We start from the raw sequence: 24950 nt of genomic DNA, 5'->3' as shown, positions 1-24950 counted from the left end.
AATGTGTTTTAAATTCTGAACACTTGACTCCTAAATTGACATGTAGAATACTACTTGTCAAAATTTTGATACATTTTGTTATTTATATCTCACTGTCAGGGTAAGGGAGAGTCCTAAGGCATATATTATGCGTGTGTATGGAGAAAAGTTAGAGCTGATTTTAAAATGGAATAATGGAATTTAATATATATTTTGGTTCCAGATCCATCCTTTGGGAAATACCCACATTTAGGTATTCCTTGGCTGGTGCTTACATGCACATCTGGCAGTGACCTTTTGAATTGGCAGCATGGCCATAGGGAGCAAAATGGGTTTCCATCCTTGGGTCACGAAGCAGTGACTTGCACACGTGTGTACCTTTTCTATACCCCCATGGACTGCATGGGATCCCTTACTTTTGCCTAAGTCTAGATACCTATATAGTAGGCATAAATCCATTGAATTCCTAACAGAGTATTTCATTTTCTGATCTAGAAATTTTGAGCTGGAATTTCATTTCCTATTAGCCATTTTTATACTAAGCTCTAACTATAAAATGTATGCTTTACAAAGAAAGGTGTCATGCTACGAGCATAGTTAAATTTCAGTGGGAATATTCTGCTTATAATGCATTTGCTTCTCATAACAACCTTATGAAATACTCTCAAAGAAATGTGAAGATCACATTGGGAAATCTGAGGTCGGGATGGGATGTGACTGGCCCAGGTTCCCAAAGGTAGTAAAAGGCAAAGAACCCAAACCCAGGAATTCCAAGCCTTAGACTGATGCCCTTTCTCACCTAACCTGCATTCCGCTGTAACTCTGAGGTGTGGACTTACTGAGATGGCCGCTCCCTGGATCTCGGCTGGTCAGCCCTGGTTCTTTGCGACGGCTCTCAGGAGGCACATCTGTTCCTTTCCTACTTGCCTGGACTCAGAGGGTAACCTGTGTCTCATCTTGCACACTACTTCACTTTCCTTGTTTTAGGTTCCAGATACTTAAGTCTTTCTTATCCTTTAGTTTTTTGTTTGTTGTTGTTTTTTGTTTGTTTGTTTTTTAGCACCTAAACTAAACTGGTTTTAAACTTTCCACAAAAGACAGACTATAGTATTCATTTCATTTCAGGCCCTGCGGAGCATCTGGCATATCTTAGGACATTATGACCTAGACTTAGACAAGTCTAGCACGGCTTGTCTCTTACGCTCACTGCTTTTCCAAGCCATGGGAGAGTGTGAGAATATGGTTCCACCATTAGCAGCAGGAGGTTTTCTTTATGTTTCAGCACAATCCTGAAGTCCTCAGTGTTACTTCTGTTGGAGGAGCCATGTCTGTGGGATGTGATGCCAGGGTATTCCTGAGTCTGATACCTGCTCCTTTTACATTCTTTCGGGCATCCAGAAGCGTCTGGCTTGTGAGAGCCGGAACATCATGTCAGGTGAATAAAGCTGAGGAAAGAGTGGTGTGGCCATAGTGATGGCCGCGTCTCCTCATAGGCTCAATGTCGGAGGCGTAGGTCAAGTTGATGGGCTATGAGGCCCTGCAGGCTGACAGGACGGACCTGACTGGGAAGACAGAACTGCTGCAAATGGAAGGAAAGGAAAATCCCTGGGGTAGGGGTAGGGTGTTTTGAAGGGTCGAGATTCTGAGAGACAGGGCTGTCTAGCACAGCTTGTCTCTTACACTCACTGCCCCCTCAGGACACAGTGGATCAGTGCAGAGAATCGATGGGAAGCACAGTCGTCACTAGAGACTGTATGCAGAGGATTGCTTTCAGTGAGCACCCAGAGCTGTGCCCTTCCCACAGCAGGTGCCCTAAACAGATAAATCAAGTGATGAGGGAGCAGGTCATGTGATCCCATGGAAGCTTCTGGCCACAAATCTTTGTGTGGAGAAAGAATGGCAAACTCTAAAGAAGCCACTAGGAGCCCTCTGAATTGCCAGTGAGTCCCTCTTTGGAGGACAAATATGTGCAGAGAAATTGGCAGCAACAGTGAAAGCCTTTGAAACACATGCCTTTTTTCTCCACCATGAATCTTCCTTGCCAGGGTTCTGCTCCTCTGTCCTCTGTCAGGTTTTCCTTGCAGTTGAGGCCAGTTTGCTTTTCCAAGCCATGGGAGAGTGTGAGAATATGGTTCCACCATTAGCAGCAGGAAGTTTTCTTTATGTTCCAGCACAATCCTGAAGTCCTCAGTGTTACTTCTTCATCCCCCAGAGGTATGAATGATGTCTCGCGAGGATGGGCTCACCAGAATAGCCTCCTCCTCGAACAGAGTGGCCACAGATCAGCTCCTGCCGGGCTGGGCCGTGCTGTCCCCCGGGCAGAGGTGTAAGTTGGGGGGCCTCTGCTCAGGAGTAGTTGCCCGGTCACCACTGGCTTTGTTCATCGGTGGTGTCATCCCACATTGCTACCCAGCATGGAGCAAGGAGGATGTCTGCCAAGAGGCGGGAAGGGCTGACAGGGAAACAATATCCAAGTGTCAGTTCAGTTAGAAGACAATTTAAATTAGGCAGTGTAAGGCATTTTGGCAACTGCTTTAATGCGGGAAACAAATGTGAGAATATGGGTTACCTGGTTGAACAGAGCAAGGAAAAAGTGTTTCCTGGACCTCTATCCTTAGTGATGGCAGAATGGACTGGTATGGCAACTCCCAATTTAAAACCTGTTTGGCTGCTGGATAGAACAGAGTTGAAAGTTTGATCTCGTTTCCCCAACATGCAGTGTTATAAATTGTGGTTCTATGCCTAGAAACACATTTCATGCAAAACACAAAAACAAAAAACTTGAGCAGAAAAAAAAAAATGCAGGGAAAATACAATGCAAAGATACACTCTTGTAAGCAGTTAGTAAGTATGTTTTCCCAAACACTGTATTTACAAGCTTCATTGAGCTGTAGAGGGGTTTTCTCTGCAGCCTGCACCAAGTGTTTTAGACTGAGTCTGATGACGCTCCAGATTCTGCTACCCCTGCCTCTAGCAAGCAGAAACATTGTTTTTGCTCCAGTGACCTTCAAAGTGCCTTCAAGATAAGGGCCATCCATCTGGAAAACTTTCTTGCTCTGAATAGTAAGTGCAAGGGAAGTCCAGTTTCTGCAGTGACCTCAGTTTTGGCATTGGTTGCAGGCATTAGGTAGTCCTAACCATGAACTTTGGTGGTTGCTGCTGCAATCTTACTCACAAGGAGAAAGACTGTGGACAGGGGACGAGGTGTAGGAAATCAAGGCAAGCTATCTTCAGACCTTTAATTTGGCAGTGATTCTCCCGAAGTGTTCCAAAGCTCTTTCAGCTCTGCGGTTTAAAGTGGGTGTGGAGGAAGGGGAGGTTCAGAGGCTGGGACTCTGCTGAGTGTTGGGGCGATGGCAGGACAGTATAGTACAGAGGATCACGTCAGCTGTTCCACAGATCCAGACCTACCCCGAGCATGTCTCGCTAGACCTGCCTGACCCCCAATTCAGAGATCAAAGGAAGGTTTTCCTGTCTTTGGTCTAAGACCTGCCTTGTCAAATCCTCATTTTCTCCACGCCTTCCGCCCTACTGAACTGACAGAGCAAACACCTATCCCCATTGGGAAGCCCCATCTCACCCACAGGAATGTGGTTTAGCCTAGTAACCCAGATAAGGCAAGCCAAGACAATCGTATGCTTGTATGAAATTGACACCTTTTCCAAAGATACAGTGATTCAATCTCATCCACAGTTACCTTTTTATATACACTTCCCATTTTTAAACACTTCAGTGATTGGATTTTTAAATGAAGCCAGAGCTCTGGCTTTTTTGAGGCATCCTCCCCCAGTTCTTCAACAGAAGAGACCCAGGGATACCAGATCCATGGGCAAGGGACATTCGTCCTTTGACAGACAGGTACACATGGGGGTTGGGCAGGAGAGGGAGAGGGAGGGAGAGTGTCTTATATTAAGGACTGTGAGAGTTTGGGGGTGGGAAGCAGCTTCCTCCCTGGATCTAGAACCCACAGTTGAATCTTAGATACATTTGTCAATGGAAATGTTATAAATTATGGTTAAATTCAGTGGTAGCCATATTGTTAGTTAAATACAGTTTCATGGACAGAGTCTGGGGGGGGGAACCAGATTGTCTGTTGTACCTTTAGAGTACAACCTGTGCATAAAATGTAGGGTGCTAGAATTTCCAGCTTTTGCTCAGAGTCTTGATTTCAGTAAGGCTCTGGGAAAGATATTGGAACGGTTAATAGAAGGAAAAGGCCTGACAGGAAGAGAAAGAGAGAGAATCAAATGGGCAAGTTCAGCATATGAGAAAGACTTACTACTTTCTTTTTATCAATCCCTAAACTGTACTTACTGAAAATAAAATTCTGTATAATTGCAATGAAGTAAAGCATTTATTATTGTCAGATATTTTGAAATTAATATTTACCGGAGTGTCTTAGTTACACATCTGTGATTTTTTTTTTTTTCACAGCCATCTTGGTTTAAATTATAGAAGTTAATAATTTGGGTACTCAGATTACACAAAATATATATATCTGACTTAGGTTAATATGGTAATATGTGGCACGAAATAGAGAATCTTACTCTCTACCCAAGTATGAATTCATTTAACTTTAATTTCCTGGATAAAGAGATTTATAAAAAGCTGTACCAGCTTAATATTTATGCCAACTCACTTTTGTTTTACATTTAATAAGTTAAAATAATTTCTTTGAACTAAGAGTAGGGAAAATATTAAAGTATGGGTTGCACTGAGGCGCCTGGGTGGCTCAGTCGTTAAGTGTCTGCCTTCGGCTCGGGTCATGATCCCAGGGTCCTGGGATCAAGCACCGCATCAGGCTCCTTGCTCAGTGGGGAGTCTGCTTCTCCCTCTCCCACTCCCCCTGTTTGTGTTCCCTCTCTCACTGTCTCTCTCTGTGAAATAAATAAATAAAATCTTAAAAAAAAAAAAGTATGGGTTGCATTACATATTTCCAAGTCATATCTTATAGAAGAAACATTTTATATTTTAAACAGAAAATGTAATTTTACAGAAGAAAATCACTTTTCTAATAATCACAGTTACTTTAGGACCCCCTTTGGACATTTTTATTCAAATTTTGCTGATTAACATTGAGACAGATTGAAGTATATGCTATCAATCTATACATTTCAACATTAATATTAGAAAATATTTTATGAAATATTTATAAAATTCTTCATTGTGATATTAACTCAGATATATAATTTATGTAATGTGAGCATTCAAATTAGTAAACTTCGGATAAATTTGATTACCTATTAAAATTAAATATCTGTATTGATGGTTAAAAAGTGACTGTAACAATTAACATGTCAATATTTACATTCCTATGATATTAAATTTTCTTTTTCACTGAATGTATACAAAACATCTACAAAATTAGATACAACTGTTAAAGTAATAGAACATAAACACTAAGTTGAGCTTTCTATCACAGGAAACTGTAGCTGCTAACAATATTACCATTTTAAAGATTGTTTTATCAGTACCATCAAAGAGTACATAGAACACTGTTTTATGATTGGAAATGATAAATTTCAGTAGTTTCCGAGAAACCATTCTGAAGCTAATTGATAGCACTTCCATGGTTTTCAGAGCTTTCTCTCACATTCTATTTCTTCTTCCTAATAGCATCATTTGAAGGCAGTGGCTGGGAATGCTGCTGGCTTTCTACAATGCATAGGACAGCCCTCAGGGCTAAGAATGATCCAGCCCCACAAGTTTTGTTGACATACTATGCAAAAGAAGTGGTCTTCATTCATTCAGTAACTGACTGAATGCTGAGAATACAGAGTTAAATAAGACCTGGTTTGGGACTTAAAAGAACTTTTCCAACCTTTTCAGTTTAGCAGAGAAAGGAGACCATGAAACCAGCATTACAGAGCAGTATGATAAATGCTAAAATGGAGCGATGTGTAAGAGAGCCCACAGAGAAAGGGCATCTGAATTGGATAGGAAGCAAAGGGTTCCTCTTGGGGAAAAGTTGACGTGAATTAATGAAAGTTAATTAGGCAAAGCACATAATTATCAGTTGGGAAAAGAGAAACATCTCTAGGTATTTCAAACAGAGTATCTAAAATAGGGATTGTGTTTACACAGCCGTGAAACAGAAGAGGAGAGAGTGAGGACCTCAGATGAACAATAATAGCGGGAAGATGCTCCCACCATAGGCGGGAGGGAGAGGGGAGGATGCCCCTGCAGTAGCACACACAGAGAGAAATACCCTGGAGTCTGCCGTCTCCCACACACATCATCTCCCACCAGTGCTTCCCACTGACCAACTTGGCCAGAAGCCCTTTGTCAGAGGAACCTCGGAATGTGCTTCTCTACAATACAGAGAGACAAAAATGGCTGGAGGAAGTCTCTGAGAACAAACAAGGAAATAACCCAAAGCAGAGCGGTATGAGAAAGCCTCTCTGTGAATAATTCTGCATGGCCAGAGTGAGAGGTATTGTGTGCTCAGCTGAGATCTGACATCTCGAGGTTCCGAGGCGGCAGCCAGTGACACTAGATGAAGTGGCACGACTCCACTGGCAATTTCTGGGAAGGAACTGGCCGGCTTGGGGGTGACAGGGTTTTTCAGGAGGTTCATGCAGGTGTCCAGGTGGAAGGCACTAAAGACTGGAAATAAGGCCGTGGCAGCCACACTGAGCACGGATTGTCGAGATCTGAAGGAGAATCTCTTCGACTTGGTGACCAGTGAGATCTGGAAGAAAAGGAAGAGGTCTAGGATGACCAGCAAGTTTGGGCCAGTATGTGGCAGTGCTGGGTCCCAAAGCTGGTGCCTCTGATTCCCAGCCTCACTGTGCTTTCACCTTTGGTGGCTTGACAATGAGCATGTCTCTCAGACCCACTGGGTTCCAGTGCCCTAATCTTTACAAACGGGTTTGATGTTCCTGAAGGCAGTATTCTACAGCGCTGTGATTCAAAGATTTATACTTTCAGATTTCAATATATTTTGCAATATGTTCCAATATATTTTTCTCCAATGTCACATTTTCTGTAATTTACATGAACAGATTACAAAAACCCCCTTGTGTGTACATTTAACCTGATATATATTTCTGAATTTCAAATTCAAGTATTATAAATTCTTATTTAAAAATTACTGGTCATAGTTGTTTTCAAAGAATTCTCATTATGAGTGAAAAAAAATGTTCTAGTCTAAAGTTCATATACCCCAGAATCCAGCTTGTAGACAATGGATTTCACAATATTCCCATCTAAAATTGTTCCTTGTGGTTCTGTTCATAAATCTCTCTGGCAGAGCTCCCACTATTTACAAGACTTGCTACAAAACCACTGATTGAATCGCAACCCTTGTTAGTTAATAGAGGTCAAAGTATTAGTTCTAAATAATGCTACTTGGTATGTTTCTCGGAAATTCCAGGAAAAGCCTTTTTCCGTGATTTTCAGTTTCATTCCAAGCAGCACACAACAATCACATCGTTCAGCTGCATGAACCAAATATTAAGTCACTGGACTTTTAAAAAAGCATGTTGCCCCAATCAGAAATCAGATATGTGTGTATTTTATTAGATCTGTATCTTAAAACTTAAGTTTTAATAAATACTTAGACTTTTTAGTGTTGTAAAAATTTAAACATCTTCACATTGGACAAATATCGTGGTATTGTTGATGAATTGTTAATGTTGGTACAGACTTGACAAGGCAGGATAACTGATACAGTTTTACATAAGATAAGTAATGTAAGTGTTGCACACCGTTCTTACTCTCAAAGAGTTCACAGTCTTGTTCTGAGGGCAGCCATATAAACCTATCATTATAAATATGTCTTGGTAAAGCAATTTGGTGAGATGCCTGTAATCCACAGAGTAAGGGATCTTAATTATTCCCAAAGAGGATGACACCTGTGGACAGTCTCAAAGTGTAGACTAAAGGGATGTGCTCTTTTTCTAAACCTGTTTTCATCTTAATTTTTACTACCACATGACACTGTGCCATCCTTCCAACTATATTATAGTTCTACTTAATGTAGGGTGGCCAGTCATCCCAGTCTGCCAAGAACTTCTCCGGTTTCAGTTCTGAGAGTCCCATGTCCTGTAAAATACCTCACCCCTGGGCCAACTGGGACAGTTGGTCACCCAAGTTTACTGCCTCCCAATCAGATTTAGGTTCCTGGATCTTCCTTTGCTCATGCCAAGTTCCCATCTAGAACAGTTTATCACCTTGTCACTCTTTTGAGTTTATCATGGGGCCTACACAGATTCTTGTACCTAACAGAGGCTCATGAATTAATTGGTTGGTTGATATACCATATACATAAATGTTGGCACCTATTCTTTTTTTTTTTTTTTTTTAAAGATTTTATTTATTTATTTGACAGAGAGAGAGACAGCGAGAGAGGGAACACAAGCAGGGGGAGTGGGAGAGGGAGAAGCAGGCCTCCCGCCGAGCAGGGAGCCCGATGCGGGGCTCGATCCCAGGACCCTGGGATCATGACCCGAGCCAAAGGCAGACGCTCAATGACTGAGCCACCCAGGCCCCCGGCACCTATTCTTTTATAGATGGCACTGGAGCACAGATTACTGTTCTCAAACTACCCAACATTAAAATCGAGCACTGCCAGCACCCCTTGAGACCTCAGGGGCCGCCTAACACACTGTCATCCTTGGTTATAAAAGGTCTCATAGCGCCCTCTAGTTGTGGTGTCTGTAAGTTGTCTCCATCCAGCCGGATGACTAAAGAAGGGTCGTGTCTGCTCCTCTGTATCCAGTGCAAGTCATAACACGGCCATTACAATTATGTAATATGCCATCAGTCAGTGTCTGTGACTGGACTTGATGTTTGCATAAACTGTATGCTTCGTTTCAAGATTGTGAGAAGTTGAAACAACCACAGTCCCCTGTCCCTCCCAGAGTAGCTGACGGTGGACAGGTGGTACTTAGTGTTAGACTCATTTTGCAACTGGTTATAGATTTACTTCCAGCCTCAGTGCCGGGATGATTCAAGTTTCTGCTTCTATGGCTCATTCAAATGCAACCCACAGCTCTTAAGGCTCCCTAATTTCTCCATGAGAACATTAAACTGCAGACGGCATGTGGTGGCCCCATTAGGCTTCTGAGTAATGGAATTGGGTAAATGGACATCAGAAAGGCTCCAGGGGTCTAAATCTATGCAGCTTCCCTGGTCCCAGATGGAATCAACCCTTTCACTGTGACTCCCTGGGAATTCCTCAAGGGGCACGACGTAGGGGCAAATAAAAATGAACCCAGCAGAGAATTTGGAGAGTAGAATCAGATGAGACCTCTTTGCACGAGGTCCCATTTTCTTCTGCACTTGAGAGGACTAAGCTAAATTGGGACCTAACCTTAATTTTATACACCTTTCTCCTTCTTTTCCTCTTCTGCTTTTAATATTGCCTTTGGAATAGTGGCCTTGACTGGCATAAGGATATCTGGGATTTGACTTGAGTTGGGGTCATATCATAAGTCACTGAACTTGGTGTCACACCCCTGGGGTTCATATCCCAGCTCTGCCTCTCTTCTTTGTTCATTAGTTTGAAGTAGTGGAGAGGAGCATAAGCTTTGGAAGGGAGAGCTGCAGGAACCCCCAGCACCCCCTGCCCAAGTGTCCATTTGATTATCTATAAAATGAAAGTTATTGATCTTGCAGGTTTGTATGAGTACTCAGTGGCATGTTGTTTTTAAAACACTTAGCACAGGGGCCTGACATGTAGTAATAAACACTTAGTGAGTGGTAGTCCTTTATGAGTTATTATCACACTCCTTCCTATCTTCCTTCATTGACTAATCATTCATTGAGAACAGGGTGACTGACATTTAAGCTGGCCCTCCCAGGCTGAGCAGGTCTTGGCCTGAAGGGCAAAGGGTAAGGAGAGCAATATCTTCACTGGGAGGAGAGAGCATGGACTGCAGGTGTGTGGTGGGCTTCCAGGCATGGAGGAAGAAAGAAGGTGCAACATTTGTTTAATTTGAGTTTTTGTGTCTGAATTTCTAATATTTAAGTATTATCCTGATCTTTCTCCATTCCCCAGCCAGTAAGAATCCTGTTGACAGAGGCCCTTCACTAATGCGGTTTCATTCACAAAGCCAGACCTCATACAACTTCAGTTTGTCCCTTCCACTCATGTGTCCCTGTAGCACTTTGTCTCTCAGTAGAGTTTCAGGTATTTTGTAGACAGGCAACGGAGAGCATCTTGGTCTCTACTGCAGCTCCTTGTACTCGTGCTTGCATATACTAAGCACTCAATCTGCCTATTAGCTGTGTTAAATTTAATATAGTTTGATATTTCACTGTGACACATTTTGAAATAGTTGTTGCTGTCTTTTTTAATTTGATAATTAAAAATTTCTTCTATTTCAAATAAAGAGAAGACCCAGTGTTGAATGATGCCTTGGCCTTTGCATTCCAGCAATTTTTCAAAAGTTTTACTTAACTTTCACTGGATTTGAGAATTTACATTGAATGCAGAACCCATAATTATCTTTTTTTTTTTTTTTTTTAAGGAATGTGTATTTGCATTCTTCCCTTTAATTCATTGTGAAATGAATTAGGAAGGGTAAATTTTTAATTTAAAATAGTTTTGAACTGATCAGCCCTGTCACAAGGCATGCTTCTTTTGTATTCAGAATTCTTAAACAAAATAACAAGCCACTGTTCATAGAGGTTATTCTGTGGGGGAAAATAACTAAATCCCTGCTTTGTTTTCTGTTGTAGGCAGTGGCCACAACTGAGGAGCCTGATGTGCACCGTAGGTGTGAAAGCCAGGCTGGCAGCAGCCTCGGAGATGAAGATACGCGTCTGGGGCCTGTGGACACGGATGTGCATGTGGGTTTGAACCCAGCTGCCTTGTGGCCACGGGCTCCCAGCCCTGAGAACATGACAACAGCCCAGAACGGCCATGGGCGACTTGCCGCTATCCCATGTTCTGTCTCTGATCCCAAAGATCCCAAAATGGTGACTTACCCAGCATGTCAGAATGGAGGCTGCAGCAGCAGCTACTGCGGGGAGGTGGAAGCCCAGGAGGCCAGACTCAGCCCTGCCAAGCTCATGCGCCTCTTCTCCGTGAGTAGGAAGAGGACCAGCACCAACCCGGAGAGGCCCCGCTCCATGGTCCTGATGGGAAATTCCTCCACCTGGAATGCCCTTGCCTCCTTTCGGAAAATGGGATCTTTCAAAAAACTGAAGTCCTCCGTCCTTCAAGGAATTCAGAACCGAGAAGGGTCAGATGCGGCAAAGGAAGACCCCCCGGAACGTGATCCAGGGAAACCCATCCCAAACGGTGCTGCAGTCGGAATGCAAACCAGCAGGTGCCCCTCCTCGGGACCAGCAAGTGACGCCCCGAAGGCAGGGCCAGGGGGCGCGTCGGACTGCTCCGACCCCGAGGAGGCCGACGACGCCTTCCAGAGGAGCACCCATCGGTCCCGCAGCATCCGCCGCGCCTATGGCCTGGGCCGCATCAGCCTCCTGGATTACGAGAAGCATCAAGGGTCCCAGAACCACGTCCGGCCGCTGGCCCCTGTCACCCAGGAGCCCACCGTGTGTGAGATCCTAGTGAAGGACTCCGAGAACAATAGCATCATCTACAGGAAAAGCAAGAGCACGGATAACTTGAACTTTCTGAAGAAGAGCTCCTTCAAACGGAAGTCCACTTCAAATCTCACGGACCTCAAGGGGGCGCCTGAAAAGCCAGCGCCCCGACGGACGCTAAGCAGTTCATCTGCCGACTCGGAAAAGTTCGGTGGGTCCGAGAGGAGGACGAAACGCTGGAAGAGCCCACTGCGAGCCAAGGACTTTGACAGAGTCCTGAGGTTTGTGAGCAGCGCCACCGACGCGGCCTGGAGGAGAGAGAGCCCCAGGAGCGGGGCGCCCTCGCCCGGCGAGGCGAGCCAGAGGCTGCAGGTGCACAGCCGGCTGCACGACGCCTACTCCCGCCGCGTGTCCACCAGCGCTGAGCGCGAGTGGAGGAGGTGCGCAGGTGCGCACGCCGGCTCGGGGTGCGGCCCGGCTGGGGCTCCGAGCCCCCAGGTGGACGTGGACACGGCCGTCTTTCCAATGGAAGCCACAGGCTGCGGGGCGGCCGGAAGTGCCTGTCCTTGCGCTGGCAGCGCCTCAGCGAGTCCGGTTGCCCAGGACTCCGACGAACGCCAAGCTGGCAGCCAGTTTACTTTCGAACCTGAGCAGCCGCTCACCCCCGCAAGGCCTACCACACCCAAGCCCCCTAGCCCTCAGAGCCCAGGCGCGGGAAATGCCACGTGTCCCAGCAGCCTCAGTGCGCTGTCCCTCAGTTCAGTGGACAGTGAAGAAAGGGCAGAGGGGCCTGTGACCTCCCAGGATTCTGTGCAAGCCGCGTGTGACAAAGGCAGTGAGGACGGCGCCAGCAGCCACCCTCAGCTGAGCCCCCGCCTGGCGTCGGGTCCAGAGGAAAGGAGGGAGGAGGTAAGGGCAGAGCAGGGACCTCTGGTAGGTAACCTGCTGCGGAAGGGGTGCCTGTCCCAGCACTGACCTTTCATCTCTCCTGGAGGTTGCCCGTAGGCTGGGGTGTTTGCCCTGGCATTTACCCTTTTTGCTTCACCTGCCAGAGAGGCAGGCGGCCCTGTGCTGATTGGACTGCCATCATGATTATTCCTGTCAAGCTGCTGTCATCTTTATCTCTTTTGAAAGGAACTGCTACTCTACCAAATTCCTTGAGATGGCACTTGCCCCACCATTCATTCAAAAGATACTTAACTGAGGACCAACCACATGCTAGATTCTGGGGGGAAAATGTTGATAGAGACCTCTCTTCCACTGTATGCAGCTATTTAATAGGGGCTCTCAAAATTTTGTTTTTTGAAACATTTTTTTATTACCCATAGTTTTCTTAATATTTTAAATTGTTGCTGTGTCCTTTCCAACAGACTACATATAAATGAGATTCTTTGTGTTAAGACACCATTATGCGTTCTAAATCTTTTATTTTCTAGGAATGAATTAGAAACCTGCAGTTTAATACCTGTCAACCCCTGAGTGATGATGGTTCAAAGAAATTTTTATGACTGTTATTGCAGTTATTTTTAGAGTAGAACATAAGCATCTCATGAATCAGATCAACTAATAACTGTCAAGTCTACAGGAGCAATGTTCTTTTCATATTCTGTCAAGCATCCAGACAACTTTCCCTTACTGTATAATTTTCACTTATTTCTAAATGCATTCAGTACATTACAGAGCTGAAAGATGAGGAAATGCATTCATGTGTATATATTGCCAACTATTCTTCACGTACATTTCTAGACTGTTTTACAGGTATAAATTGGTGCTTGCCATAGAAAATAATCCCCTAGCAGCTGTTCCTTCCCACTGATCCCTGGAGAGGACCTTGGTTTTGTTCTAATGCCTGTAGATGAATGATTACACAACAGCTTTTGCAAACTTGGAAGCCAGGATAGCCTGTGGATGATAAGATGAAGCATAATTCCTTCTTCCCAACACCCAACCTGCCCCACTGATGGTTTAGAACCACCCCCACCCCCACCCCCCTGCTCCATAATAAAAGATTTGCATAGGTCTAGAGGTTCTTTATACGAAACATGGAGATTTTATTTTCTGCTTAATAAAATTAGTAAAGAATCATTAAAATATTTTCTTCCTGAGTGCATATTAAGTGAACATATGCAAGAGATAGTTTCTAACTTACTTTTCAGAATTATTTTGATCATTATATAGCTTTACCCGTATGTTTGCCAAGTGTAATTTAATTATATGTAGTTATATATAAATTAATCATATATAATTTAATTTCTACCCACAAGGGATCACCAAAGATAGAAAGCAGGGCACAAGTCATCAGGAGTGCACACATGTGTACAGATAATTCCACAAATTTGCCTCAAGATGTTTATCACGTTTTGAAGTTGCATTTATTTCCTCAAAATTCTTATCAAGCATATCAAGCTTCCTCTTGTGCTTTTAAAGTAAATGTGAAGAAAAATATAATGATGATTTTGCCCAACTTGCATTTTACATATTGGTCATCTTCAGTGTTACTTGCAGAGAAGTAAAATATATATATGATATTTGTCATATATATATATATATGGTAAAATACACCCTGAAACCTTCTCTTTTATTTTGACATTTAGAAACAAAATGCAAGCATAATGAAACAAATAAACAGAAAAACACCTTACAAAATGCAGGAACTCCAACCTTTATGATTTATAAAGCAGTTTTTGTCTATCTTATATAGCATTACACAAAATTATATTTCAGTCTCAATATATTCTAGTGTACAGTGTATTATTCTGTACTTCATTCATTGACAGTATGGTTCTACTTCTATCTTTAAAGCTAGTTGACGTTATGATTAGTGTTGAGTATAAAAAAAGTTGAAATCTATATATATTATGATATTTAAAATAAGTATTATAATGCAGTTTTCAGTAAGGAGGAATAATTTTTAAATTTAGAACCATTTATTTATAACATGACACTCTCAAAGTGACAAAATAATCTTTGAAGATCTATTAACAGTTTAACAGGATTTTGTATTGCTGTGGAAAAAGGGTGGGAGATATTCCCCTACTCTTCCTTTACGAAGCATTGTAGAAAAATCACCTTGTTAACTTTATACTTCTGCCACCTAGTGGTCAGTTTTTTTGTAAGAGTAATGATCAGTTGAAGGACCTAAAATTGTTTTAGTTTAAAAATGCAACTGAGTATTTATACTGGGGACAGTGCCCCCTGTCCCCTGATAAAGGTATAAGCACAGGAATTTAGAGTGTTCTTGCTGGTTTTCCTACCAAGTCCTAGAATAGCTCTATTGGGTGAATTAGGTCAGTAGGAAAGGGACCCCGTCCTTAGTCATGCAGTATAGATTCAGAAATTTGTGGTAATGTTGAAATATGCTGTAGGTGAAGCTCTTTTACTTATTTTTATTTTTAAAGATTTTATTTATTTTTCTGAGAGAGTGAGCACAAGCAGGGGGAGCTGCAGAGGCAGAGGGAGAAGCAGGCTCCCCGCTGAGCCCGACGCGGGGCTCGATCCCAGGACCCTGACAGATGCTTAACTGACTGAGCCACCCAGGCACCCCTATGTATTTAGTTTTAAAGATTGTATTTATTTTTTTCGAGAGCAAGAGCAGGAGGGTGTGCACACTCACATACCAGTTGGTGGAGGAGCAGAGGGAGGGCGAGAGAACCTCAAGCAGACTCCGAGCTGAGCACGGAGCCCCACTCGGGGCTCAATCCCATGACCCCGAGATCATGACCTGAGCTGAAATCCAGAGTCGGGACACTTAACTGAGACACCCAGGTGCCCTGGAGCTCTTTTAAATGATGAAAATCCATTGTAACTCCTTGAGAGGGAGCTTTAGTCTTTCAGTAGATTTTTTTTTTTATTTTATTATTATTATTTTTTTTTAGTTTGGTTGGAATCCTGGCTCTGCCGTTCTAAAGATGCCTTCCATTGAGTGAACTGCTGAGCTTCTCCTGGCCCCAGTCTTCTCAAGGGCAGAATGTGGGATAGCTTCATCTTGCCTTGGATATTTGTTGTAGGAACCAGGGGATTTATGCCTGTTAAATTTATGCCTGTTAAAATGCTTAACACTGGCTCTCAGTGTGCGATGATTACTATCCACTTAGATGATTTTTCCATCCTAGATTGACCTGACTTCTTGAAACGGGTGAATTAAGATCAGACTTTTCCAAAAGTGTTTTTTGACTGCGTTATAGTCTTAGGGAGGACTGTGAAGATCTTCAAACAGTTAGTTTGACTTCACATTTTTTTTTTAAAGCATGAGAGTTAGGTTCTAGCATGACCTAAAATTTATATGTTCATTCAGTATTGCACCAAAGCAAATTTGTTGAGCACCTACCAGGTATAAGACACTCAAATTAGATGTAGCTCTATAAGGATGTCAAGGACATTATAAATGAGCTAAGATGTATCTAAATCTTATTAGAACTGTGCAGAATAGATTAAATCTCACAAAAGAGGTAAAACCATATGCTGTGGGATTTCAGAAGAGTTGTAGTTTTTACCCATGTATCAAATCAAGGAAGGAATCTGATTTGAAGAAGGCAAGATGTCTACATATAGTTTCAGTGGTCACATATGCAGAGATTTTATGTGATTAGAGAGAATAGGAAGTAACATAATTTGGTTTGGTGTAGGGGAATGATCCAAGTTAAGATGAAATCATTAAGCCCAGATAATGCACACTCTTGAATTTAGAGTAAACAATCTCTATCTATACATTACTTGGTAAGCACCATGGAGTCAAGGATGTTTTGAATAGCAAAGAGCCAAGCACAGAACTGCGTTTTGGGGAAGTTAATCCACCATTGGTATAGAAGAGAATTGGAGAGAAAGGTGACCGGGGGAAAGCTATCAGGAATTTATTGCCAGAGAGAGCTCAGAGGTAATAAGGCTCTGAAATGTGGGGATGGAAATAGAATATATAAGGAAGGAAGGAAAAGGAGTGAATGAAACAACACATTATAAAGACTAATGTACCTTGTCATTCGGTATTTACCTACCTGATATATATGCCAGATATAAGGAAAAGAAAGAGTTGAAGAAAAAAGGCTATTCTTGTTCTTATAGATCCACATTCTAATTGGTAGATTGGAATGTATACAAATAATTATGATGTAGTGTGGTGTTTCTGCTGAGGGATGTACAAAGTACCATGAAAGCACCAAAGACCAAATTATTAACCCTGGGTAAAGAGTTGCATAACTGGGGAAAGAGAAGTGTGTGGGGTCTTGAAGAAGATCAGGATGGGGGATGCAGGGGGCAGCAGTTGAGGAGGAGCGGCAGGGTCTTCCAGGCCAACTGGAAGAGCATGGGGGAGGGAGGAGGTACTGTCGACATAGGGAGTCAGCCAGAAGAGTTATCTAAGCCTTATTTTCCTCCCCTGTAAACTGGGAGTAGCTAGAGTACCTGCCTATCACATGGAGTTGTTGTGAAGATAAAATGAGATGATGCAGTTAGAGAGCTCAGCACTGAGCTTTGCATATAGTAAGTGTCCACAAAGATGCTGATCTGTGGTGCTAAGGGAACTGCACGTTGCTCACCATAACTTTTGTACAAGGTGGTTGGTTGGAGAAGTGGGAGATAAGATTGGAAAGTTAGATCTGTACAGAGTTAAAAAGGGCCTTGCTTGGAGCTTGGACTTTACCCTGCAGGCAGGAGAAAGCCAGAGAGGTGTTTACCAGGGACCGCAGAAGGGGACCAGCTACATAGAGAGGATTGGGATGGGGGCGGTCCTGGGAGAGAGCATTCCTCAATAGTCTAGTTCAGAGGTAATGAGATCTGTATTAAAACCATGAAAACAGAGAGGAGAGGTTACACTTCAAAATGATTTCACAGTTTATTTTTAATTAGCATTTGAATGTTCTGGGGGAGAGAGAAGTCAAAGATGATGGGGCGATCAGGAGGATACTCTTGTGTTGGAATCAGTAATCAAACAAGCCATGAAAACAATGGACTGGAGCTGAATTCAGGTTATTATCCTAGCCCTTCCACTAACATGCTGGCTCCTAGTGCGAAATCCCTTTCCTTCTCTGAGCCTCTGTTTACTTGAACACTCCAGTGTTTTAGGATTTTATCATTTTCTTCCTCAGGGACTGTAGCTTCAAAATTGTTGGAAGCCATTGTACAACCCAATCTTATAAAGTTAAAGCAACTGGAGTGCTTGACTGGGAGATTTTGTAGAATACAAATTGTTTTTACCATGCAGGGTTTCAACTTGGCCTGGCCCACCACTCATGGTGTCCTCCAGTCTCTGCAAGTGCTGATTTTAGCTTGCCCACCACCCACTGGGGTGGCCCCCACCTGAGAACCTCTACTTCCGTTGTTGTTCCCGACTCATAAAAAAGAGGGTATTTTGTGGCACCACAAGGTACAGTGTCACGAAAGTAAAACTTCCCTCCAACTTCAGTACTGGAGTAATGCAGTAGGTGAGCAGGGACTAAATTCAGGCCCAATTTCAACATGAATTACAAATTTTGGAGTTTGATGAGGATGATGGGTACTTAACACATAACGATAGCTCCAAGGCACTGTTTTTGGTGTGATTTAATCAGAGATATAGATACATTACCTAGTTTTGACTCTCTGCAGATTACGTAGGTATGACTCTTTGTGTTCCTCAAATAGCTATTTGGAGACATCAACAATTCTTCTGGAGGTTAGAAATGATCCACAGCTATTTCACAGGACCATCCCTAGAACCAGAAATAGGTTGCATTTATAGAAGAAAATGTAGTGACCCTAGAGAGTCTGCCCAAGGCTTTTTAGGAGTTTTATTGAGGTATAGTTTGCATAACATGCAACTCACCAGTTGTGAATATACAGTTTGGTAATTTTTAGGAAATTTATAGAGTTGTGCAGCCCCCACAACAGTCAAGTTATAGAACACTTCCATTACGCCAGAAAGTTCCCCTGTGCCCTGTGCAGGCAATTCCTGCGCCTGTAAAAACCCAGGCCACTACTGATTTGCATTCTGTCTCAATATTTTTTTTTTAAGTGAGCAATTCAGTGATTTGTAGTAAATTTTTTAGAGTTGTGTGGCCATCACCACTGTCTAGTTTTAGAACATTTCCATCATTCCTGAGGGAGACCTCACATCCATTTGCAGTCACTCCCTGTTCCATCCCTGGTGCCTGATCTACTTTTTGTGTCTATAGATTATACTTTTCTGGATATGTCGTTGAAATAGAATCATATAATATGGTCTTTTGTGTTTGGCTTCTTTCACCTGGTATATTGTTTTCAACACTGATTCATGTTGTAGTGTATATCAGCACTGAATTTCTTTTTTTAAAGATTTTATTTATTTATTTAAGAGAGAGAGGAGAGAGAGAGCACACCAGCAGGGGAAGGGGCAGAGGGAGAGGGAGGAGCAGGCTCCCCGTTGAGCAGGGAGCCTGATTTGGGGCTTGACCCCAGGAACCTGGGATCGTGAACTGAGCAGAAGGCACATGCTTAACCAACTGAGCCACCCAGGCACCCCTCACTTAATTTCTTTTCTAAGGCTGAATAATAATCAGTTGTATGGATATCTCACATTTTGTTTATCCATTCATCAGTTGTTAGACATTAGAGTTGTTCCCCCTCTGGGGCTGTTATGAATAATGCTGCTATCAATATTTATGTACAAGTCTTGTGTGGACATACGTTTCCATTCTCTTGGGTAGATAAGTAGGAGGTGAGTTTCTGGGTCATTTGTGATTCTATGTTTAACCATTTGAGGAACTGCCACACTGTTTTCTAAAACAGTTGTCCCATTGTAAATTCCCACCAGCAATGTATTAGGGTGCCAGTTTCTCTGTGTCCTTGCCAGGACTTGGTATCATCACTATTCTGGATTCTAGCCCTTCAAGTGGGTATGTAGTGGTATCTCACTTTGATTTTAATTAGCATTTCCCTAATGACTAATGCTGTTGATCATCTTGTTTATTAGCCATTCTTTTATCTTATTTGGTGAAGTGTCTATTCAGATCTTCTGCTCATACTGTCACTGCATTTTTAGTTTTATTGAGCAGTAGAATTTCTTTATACATTCTAGATACAAGTCCTTTATCAGATATATGACTTGCAAATGTTTTCTCACAGTCTCTGGGTGGTCTTTTTATTTTCTTGATTGGGTCTTTTGAAAAGTAGAAATCTCTGTATTGACAAAAATCGCCGAGATTTTCTCCTGTCTTCTGGAAATGTTAGTTTTAGCTCTTACACTTAGATATATGCTCCTTTTTTTTTTTTAAATTATGTTTTTTATTTTAATTCCAGTATAGTTAACTTACAGTGTTATATTAGTTTCAGGTGTGCAATATAATGATTCAGTAATTCTATACATTACTCAGTGCTCATCATGATAAGTGTACTCTTAGTCCCCTTCACCTATTTCCCTCATCCCCCACCCACCTTCCCTCTGGTCACCATCGGTTTGTTCTCTATAGTTAAGAGTCTGTTTTTTGATTTGCCTCTATCTCTCTTTTTTCCTTTGCTCATTTGTTTTGTTTCTTAAATGGCATATGCTCCATTTTTGGTTAATTTTTGTGTACAATGTGAGGTAAAGGTCTAGGTTATTATTTTTTTTCCTTTTTTTGCATATGGACATCCAGTTATCCCACCTTCATTTGTTAAATGGTCCACAGTTTTTACGTTACAGAGAATATAGGTTTCCATACCCCACTGAGTTCTCAATTTTTTCTGACAGAGAAGCCCTAGAACTTGAGTCACAGAAATTGCAATTACAGTTGGAAAGATAATTTGAAAATATGATATATCATTTGTGCTTTTAAAAATATTTTTCTAATGAAGTTAACCTTTTGTTACAAGGACATTTGCTATACCATCAGTATATACCTTAAGTATTAGCAACCCTGGGGGGGATATTTGTTCAGCAGCATCCCACACGGGATGTTGTAAAGAGAATTAATATGCTTTCTGTTAGTCATCCTTGTGCTAGCTTATGTTTAGTTCTTCTAAGGTGTTTTCTTTTTGTTTAGTTTTCCTTTTGCAGGCAAAGAACTAAAGAGAAAAAGATTTCTTGCAGAAATACTAAGTCAGAGGTGCCTGGGTGGCTCAGTCGGTTAAGTGTCTGCTTTCCGCCCAGGTCATGATCCTCAGGGTCCTGGCATTGAGCCCCGAGACAGGCTCCCTGCTCAGTGAGGGGTGTCTGCTTCTCCCTCTCTTCTACCCCCCACCCCCACTCATGAATGCAATGGATGTGCATGTGCTCTCAAATAATTAATTAATTAATTAAATCTTAAAAAAAAAGAAATATTAAGTCATAAAATGCAGGTCATGAGCCAGAATGTGAAAGCTTTTTTTTTTTTTTTTTAAAGATTTTATTTATTTAGAGAGAGAACATGAGCCAGGGGAAGGGCAGAGGGAGAGAGAATCTCAAGCAGACTCTGCACTGAGCCCCGGACCTGAGGCTCTATCTCATGACCTTGAGATCATGACCTGAGTGGAAATGAGGAGTTGGGCCCTTGGGGCGCCCAGGTGGCTCAGATGGTTAAGTGTCTGCCTTAGGCTCAGGTCATGATCCCAGGGTCCTTGGATCAAGCCCCATTATCAGGCTCCCTGCTCAACGGGGAGCCTGCTTCTCCCTCTCCTTCTACTGTTCCCCGCTATTTGTGCTCTCTCGCTCTCTCTGTCAAATAAATAAATAAAATCTTAAAAAAAAAAAAAAAAAGAGTTGGGCACCTAACTGACTGAGCTACCCTGGCGCCCCTAAAGTAGCTTTTTATTTTAACAATCAAGTCAACATTTTTTGTCTTTTTGAAGTTGCCACTTGCCCTAAAAAAGATTCATGTTTGTCATTATATAAACAGGTATATCTTTTGCAGCGATATGTTTCAAAGTATTTCTGAATGGGTGCTTAATATTTGACAGGCTACTGAACTTTATAAATTTAAAAAGCCACTTCTAAAATTATTTTCTAAAAATGTAAAATCTAAAGAATAGTGTAATGTACATGTAATCATGTCATCCTTGAACTTTAAAGTGGCTCATTTCTAGAACAGTTTTTTCCTCTAGTGAAATATCATCAAGTAGGATTTTCCCATTAAAAACAAGACGGGGGTGTGGGCAGAGGGGTGCCTGGGTGGCTCAGTCGGTTAAGCGGCCAGCTCTTGATTTTGGCTCAGGTCATGATCTCAGGGTCCTGGGATAAAGCCCCATCATTCTCTGTGCTCAGTGGGGAATCTGCTTCTTCCTCTCCCTCTGCCTCTCCCTCTGCTCGTGCTCTCTTTCTCTCAAATAAATAAATAAAAATCTTAAAAAAAAAATTCAAAAAAATAAGGGGGAAGAGGGAGACAGAATTACATACCTATATATCTGAGCAGGAGCCTAGTTTTTATAGAGTTACCATAATAACAATATGTAATCAGGTATAAATGATGTTAATGTATCATAATTATAATATAATCAATTATAATCAATTAATCATATTAATAATAATATGAAATATATCAATGCTATGCATATTAAGCTTTCTAAAGTACATGAAATACTTAAATGATACGAACCAATATTATTATATATCTGTCAGGGTTTTAATATTTACTCTTATTTGGTGCTTTGTTTTAATTTGTGGATGACAAAGGCATAATAAGACCTTAGAGCAGTCACAAAATGCAGAAAAGTAGTGTTTGTATTTTTAGGGGGAAATTTTAGTTTGATGATTAAGATGCCAGTGTATTTGTTTTTCTCTTGGTTCGTTTTTCTCATCTTAAGCTTCCCTATAATAATTAAGATCAAAGAGCATCCAAGGTTGGAAATCACTTTCCAGTTGGCTTGGTGACACGTTCATGTGATACATCATTGCCATGGCAATCAGAAGGAATACTGTAGGTTTAATTGGCAAAAGGGCATAACTACAAATTGCCACATGTTGCTATATAAACTGAATGTTATCTGTGTTTCTCCTACAGCTGCCAGTCGGGGGACAAAATGACAATTTGGGATGTTGCCTTCATTTAGAATGTTAGTAGTAAAGCTGAGGTGGGGTGGGGGGCTCAGGTGGGTTGGAGAGGAAAGAACACTCACAGATGGTAAATTCCTAGGAAACTAGCACTGATGTGGTTGCTGACCATCAATGCCAGCATTTCTGAGTGGTGGAGAAGCTCTGTGGTATAAAATAGGTGCGCTTTGTTAGTAGGGCTGTCTGAGTTCAAATCCTAGTTTCCCTACTAACCAGCTGTATGTCCTTGACCTACTTAAGCCTCAGTTTCTTTAAAAATGGAGATAATAGTATGTACCAGGATTAAATGAAATGATGCTCAGTAAATTCAATAAATGTTGGCTTTATCATAATCATAATTTTTGTTATTAAAATTGCTGCCTTTGGTCAGATACTTCAGTACACACCAGTTAAACTTTGCAAGTGACTTCTGATCTTCTAGCCAGAATTTCTCAAAGTTTGGGATGAAGATCATACCCAGGATGCAAGCTAATGGTGTAGATTCTTGAGTCTCACCAGGAGCTACTGAACTGGAATCACAAGAGTCCAGGTCCAGTAATCTGGACTTTGACATGCTACCCAGGGAATTATTTTTGCCACACTGAAGTTTGAGATCCGCTCTCCAGGCTGAGGCTCTAGGTATTAAGTATCTAGGCTCTTGTAGGTGTTAAGTATCCTGTTTTTTAGGTTTGGACATTTCTCTTCCAGATCTACCCCAGTTAACTCTTGATTTAGGAAAGAGAGTTATTCCTGAAAAAGTTAAAGGTAGCCTGTAATCCTGTTTTTCTCATTGAACTCTATTATCATTTGGGTATGAATTTTTACAGAATACAAACAAAAATCCCTTTTGGCAAAATAGTGAAATTAAAACTTTTCATCAGGAAATGGTGGAATGAAGAACTTGGTCCAAAATACGTTGAGAAAGGGGCACCTCGCCGGCTCAGTCAGTGAAGCATGTGACTCTTCATCTCAGGGTCGTGAGTTTAAGTCCCATGTTGGGTATAGAGATTACTTAAAATTTTTTTTAAAAATCTAAAAAAAAAAAAATATGTTGAGTGTCAGTATAGCAATTGCTCCAACCACTGCTGGAAACTGGAATTTTACCAGCTCTCTTGGAACTCTAAAAATGTAAATGTCTCTTAAAAGTAAATGTATCAGAAAAATAAAATAGGGGTGCCTGGGTGGCTCAGTCGTTAAGCGTCTGCCTTCGGCTCAGGTCATGATCCCAGGGTCCTGGGATTGAGCCCTGCATCGGGCTCCCTGCTCCGCGGGAAGCCTGCTTCTCCCTCTCCCACTCCCCCTGCTTGTGTTCCCTCTCTCGCTGTGTCTCTCTCTGTCAAATAAATAAATAAAATCTTAAAAAAAAAAACAAAAACAAAAATACAAGTACCAGTAGTAACCTCTTGCATTTTTATATGATGCTTTTGCAGCTAATTAAAGTCCTTCACATAACATTGTTGCATTTGATTCTCACAGCCTCCCTGCAGAGTAGGCCAGCATTGTTGTATTTGTTTTAAAAGATGGGTAAACTGAGGCTTGGGAAGGTCACAGGACCCTCCTGTCAGAATCACACAGCTGCTGAGTAGCAGCTCCCCAGAGCTAGGTCTCAGAATGGGGAGGAAGGCCCAGAAACATGTAGACCTAAGTTCTAACCATTTGCTGTTTCCTGATGGTTGGTGGAACCTCACAGTCTTTCTGATCTGTAAAACAGAAGTGTAAGTATCTACTGCAGAGGGTGTTTTATTTTATTTATTTTTAAAGATTTTATTTATTAGAGAGCACAGGCAAAGGGAGAGGGAGAAGCAGACTCCCTGCTGAGCAGAGAGCCTGATGTGGGGCTCAATCCCAGGACCCTGGAACAATGACCCGAGCTGAAGGCAGACTCTTAATTGACTGAGCCACCCAGGTGCCCTGCAGAGGGTGTTTTAATTAAATGAGATGGGATTGGTAAGTGCTGGTATCACAGGCCTTTGATGAATTTCCATTGTTTTCTCTTTTGACTCCACGACTAGCCTTCTTTCCACTGAGCTTGGGCCACTTCTTGCCACAGCTGGTCTTGCCCAAATCAGAGTCTTTCCTCTAGATTTTTTTAGGTGGGTTTTTTGGAGACTACTTAGGATGGGCTTGGCAGCTCAACAAAGGGGTTTCAGTCCCTTTTCTGACAACTTCTTTTGTAGTTTACTTTCTGACACAGGATTGAAGAAAGCCACCTCGGACAGTAGGGCTGGTGTGAACCCAGGTCCATAGTATGGCATTTCTTGTAGATCAGCGCCACAGGTGGGGAGATAGGAGGCGTGGAGCCTTAAATACGGTTTATGACTAAGGTCCATTATTACAGCCCCATTCTCTCATGTATGGTATAAATTTTTACATATTTACTTATAGCAAGGTTCTGTTGTACACTTTGCTTTATGTTTTTACTCTTTGTGGTATAAATTATTCATCTGTAATTCTTTCACTGCCAAGTTTCGAATTAAACATTTTCAAGGTATTTTGCACTAGGACACGTTCTCATATCCCTCAATAGAAATAAAAAAGAAAC

The 24950-nt window shown here is 42.0% G+C and overlaps 1 protein-coding gene across 4 annotated transcripts in view; it reads left to right on the top strand.

Annotated features, from left to right (window-relative positions):
• SPATA13 (spermatogenesis associated 13) overlaps positions 1 to 24950 on the top strand; it is a 138167-nt gene that overhangs the window by 48571 nt on the left and 64646 nt on the right. For all 4 annotated transcript variants that reach the window (XM_081814721.1, XM_081814723.1, XM_081814722.1 and 1 more), the window contains one exon: positions 10666 to 12387. In XM_081814721.1, the coding sequence (XP_081670847.1) occupies positions 10666 to 12387 (1722 nt within the window). The remainder of the gene's footprint in view (positions 1 to 10665; positions 12388 to 24950) is intronic.

Source organism: Leptonychotes weddellii, chromosome 3, assembly GCF_054177405.1.
Source record: "Leptonychotes weddellii isolate Sample4059 chromosome 3, ASM5417740v2, whole genome shotgun sequence".
Classification (NCBI taxonomy): Eukaryota; Metazoa; Chordata; class Mammalia; order Carnivora; family Phocidae; genus Leptonychotes; species Leptonychotes weddellii.
Note: the sequence above shows the minus strand (reverse complement) of the source record. Positions and strands in the feature narration are given on the sequence as shown.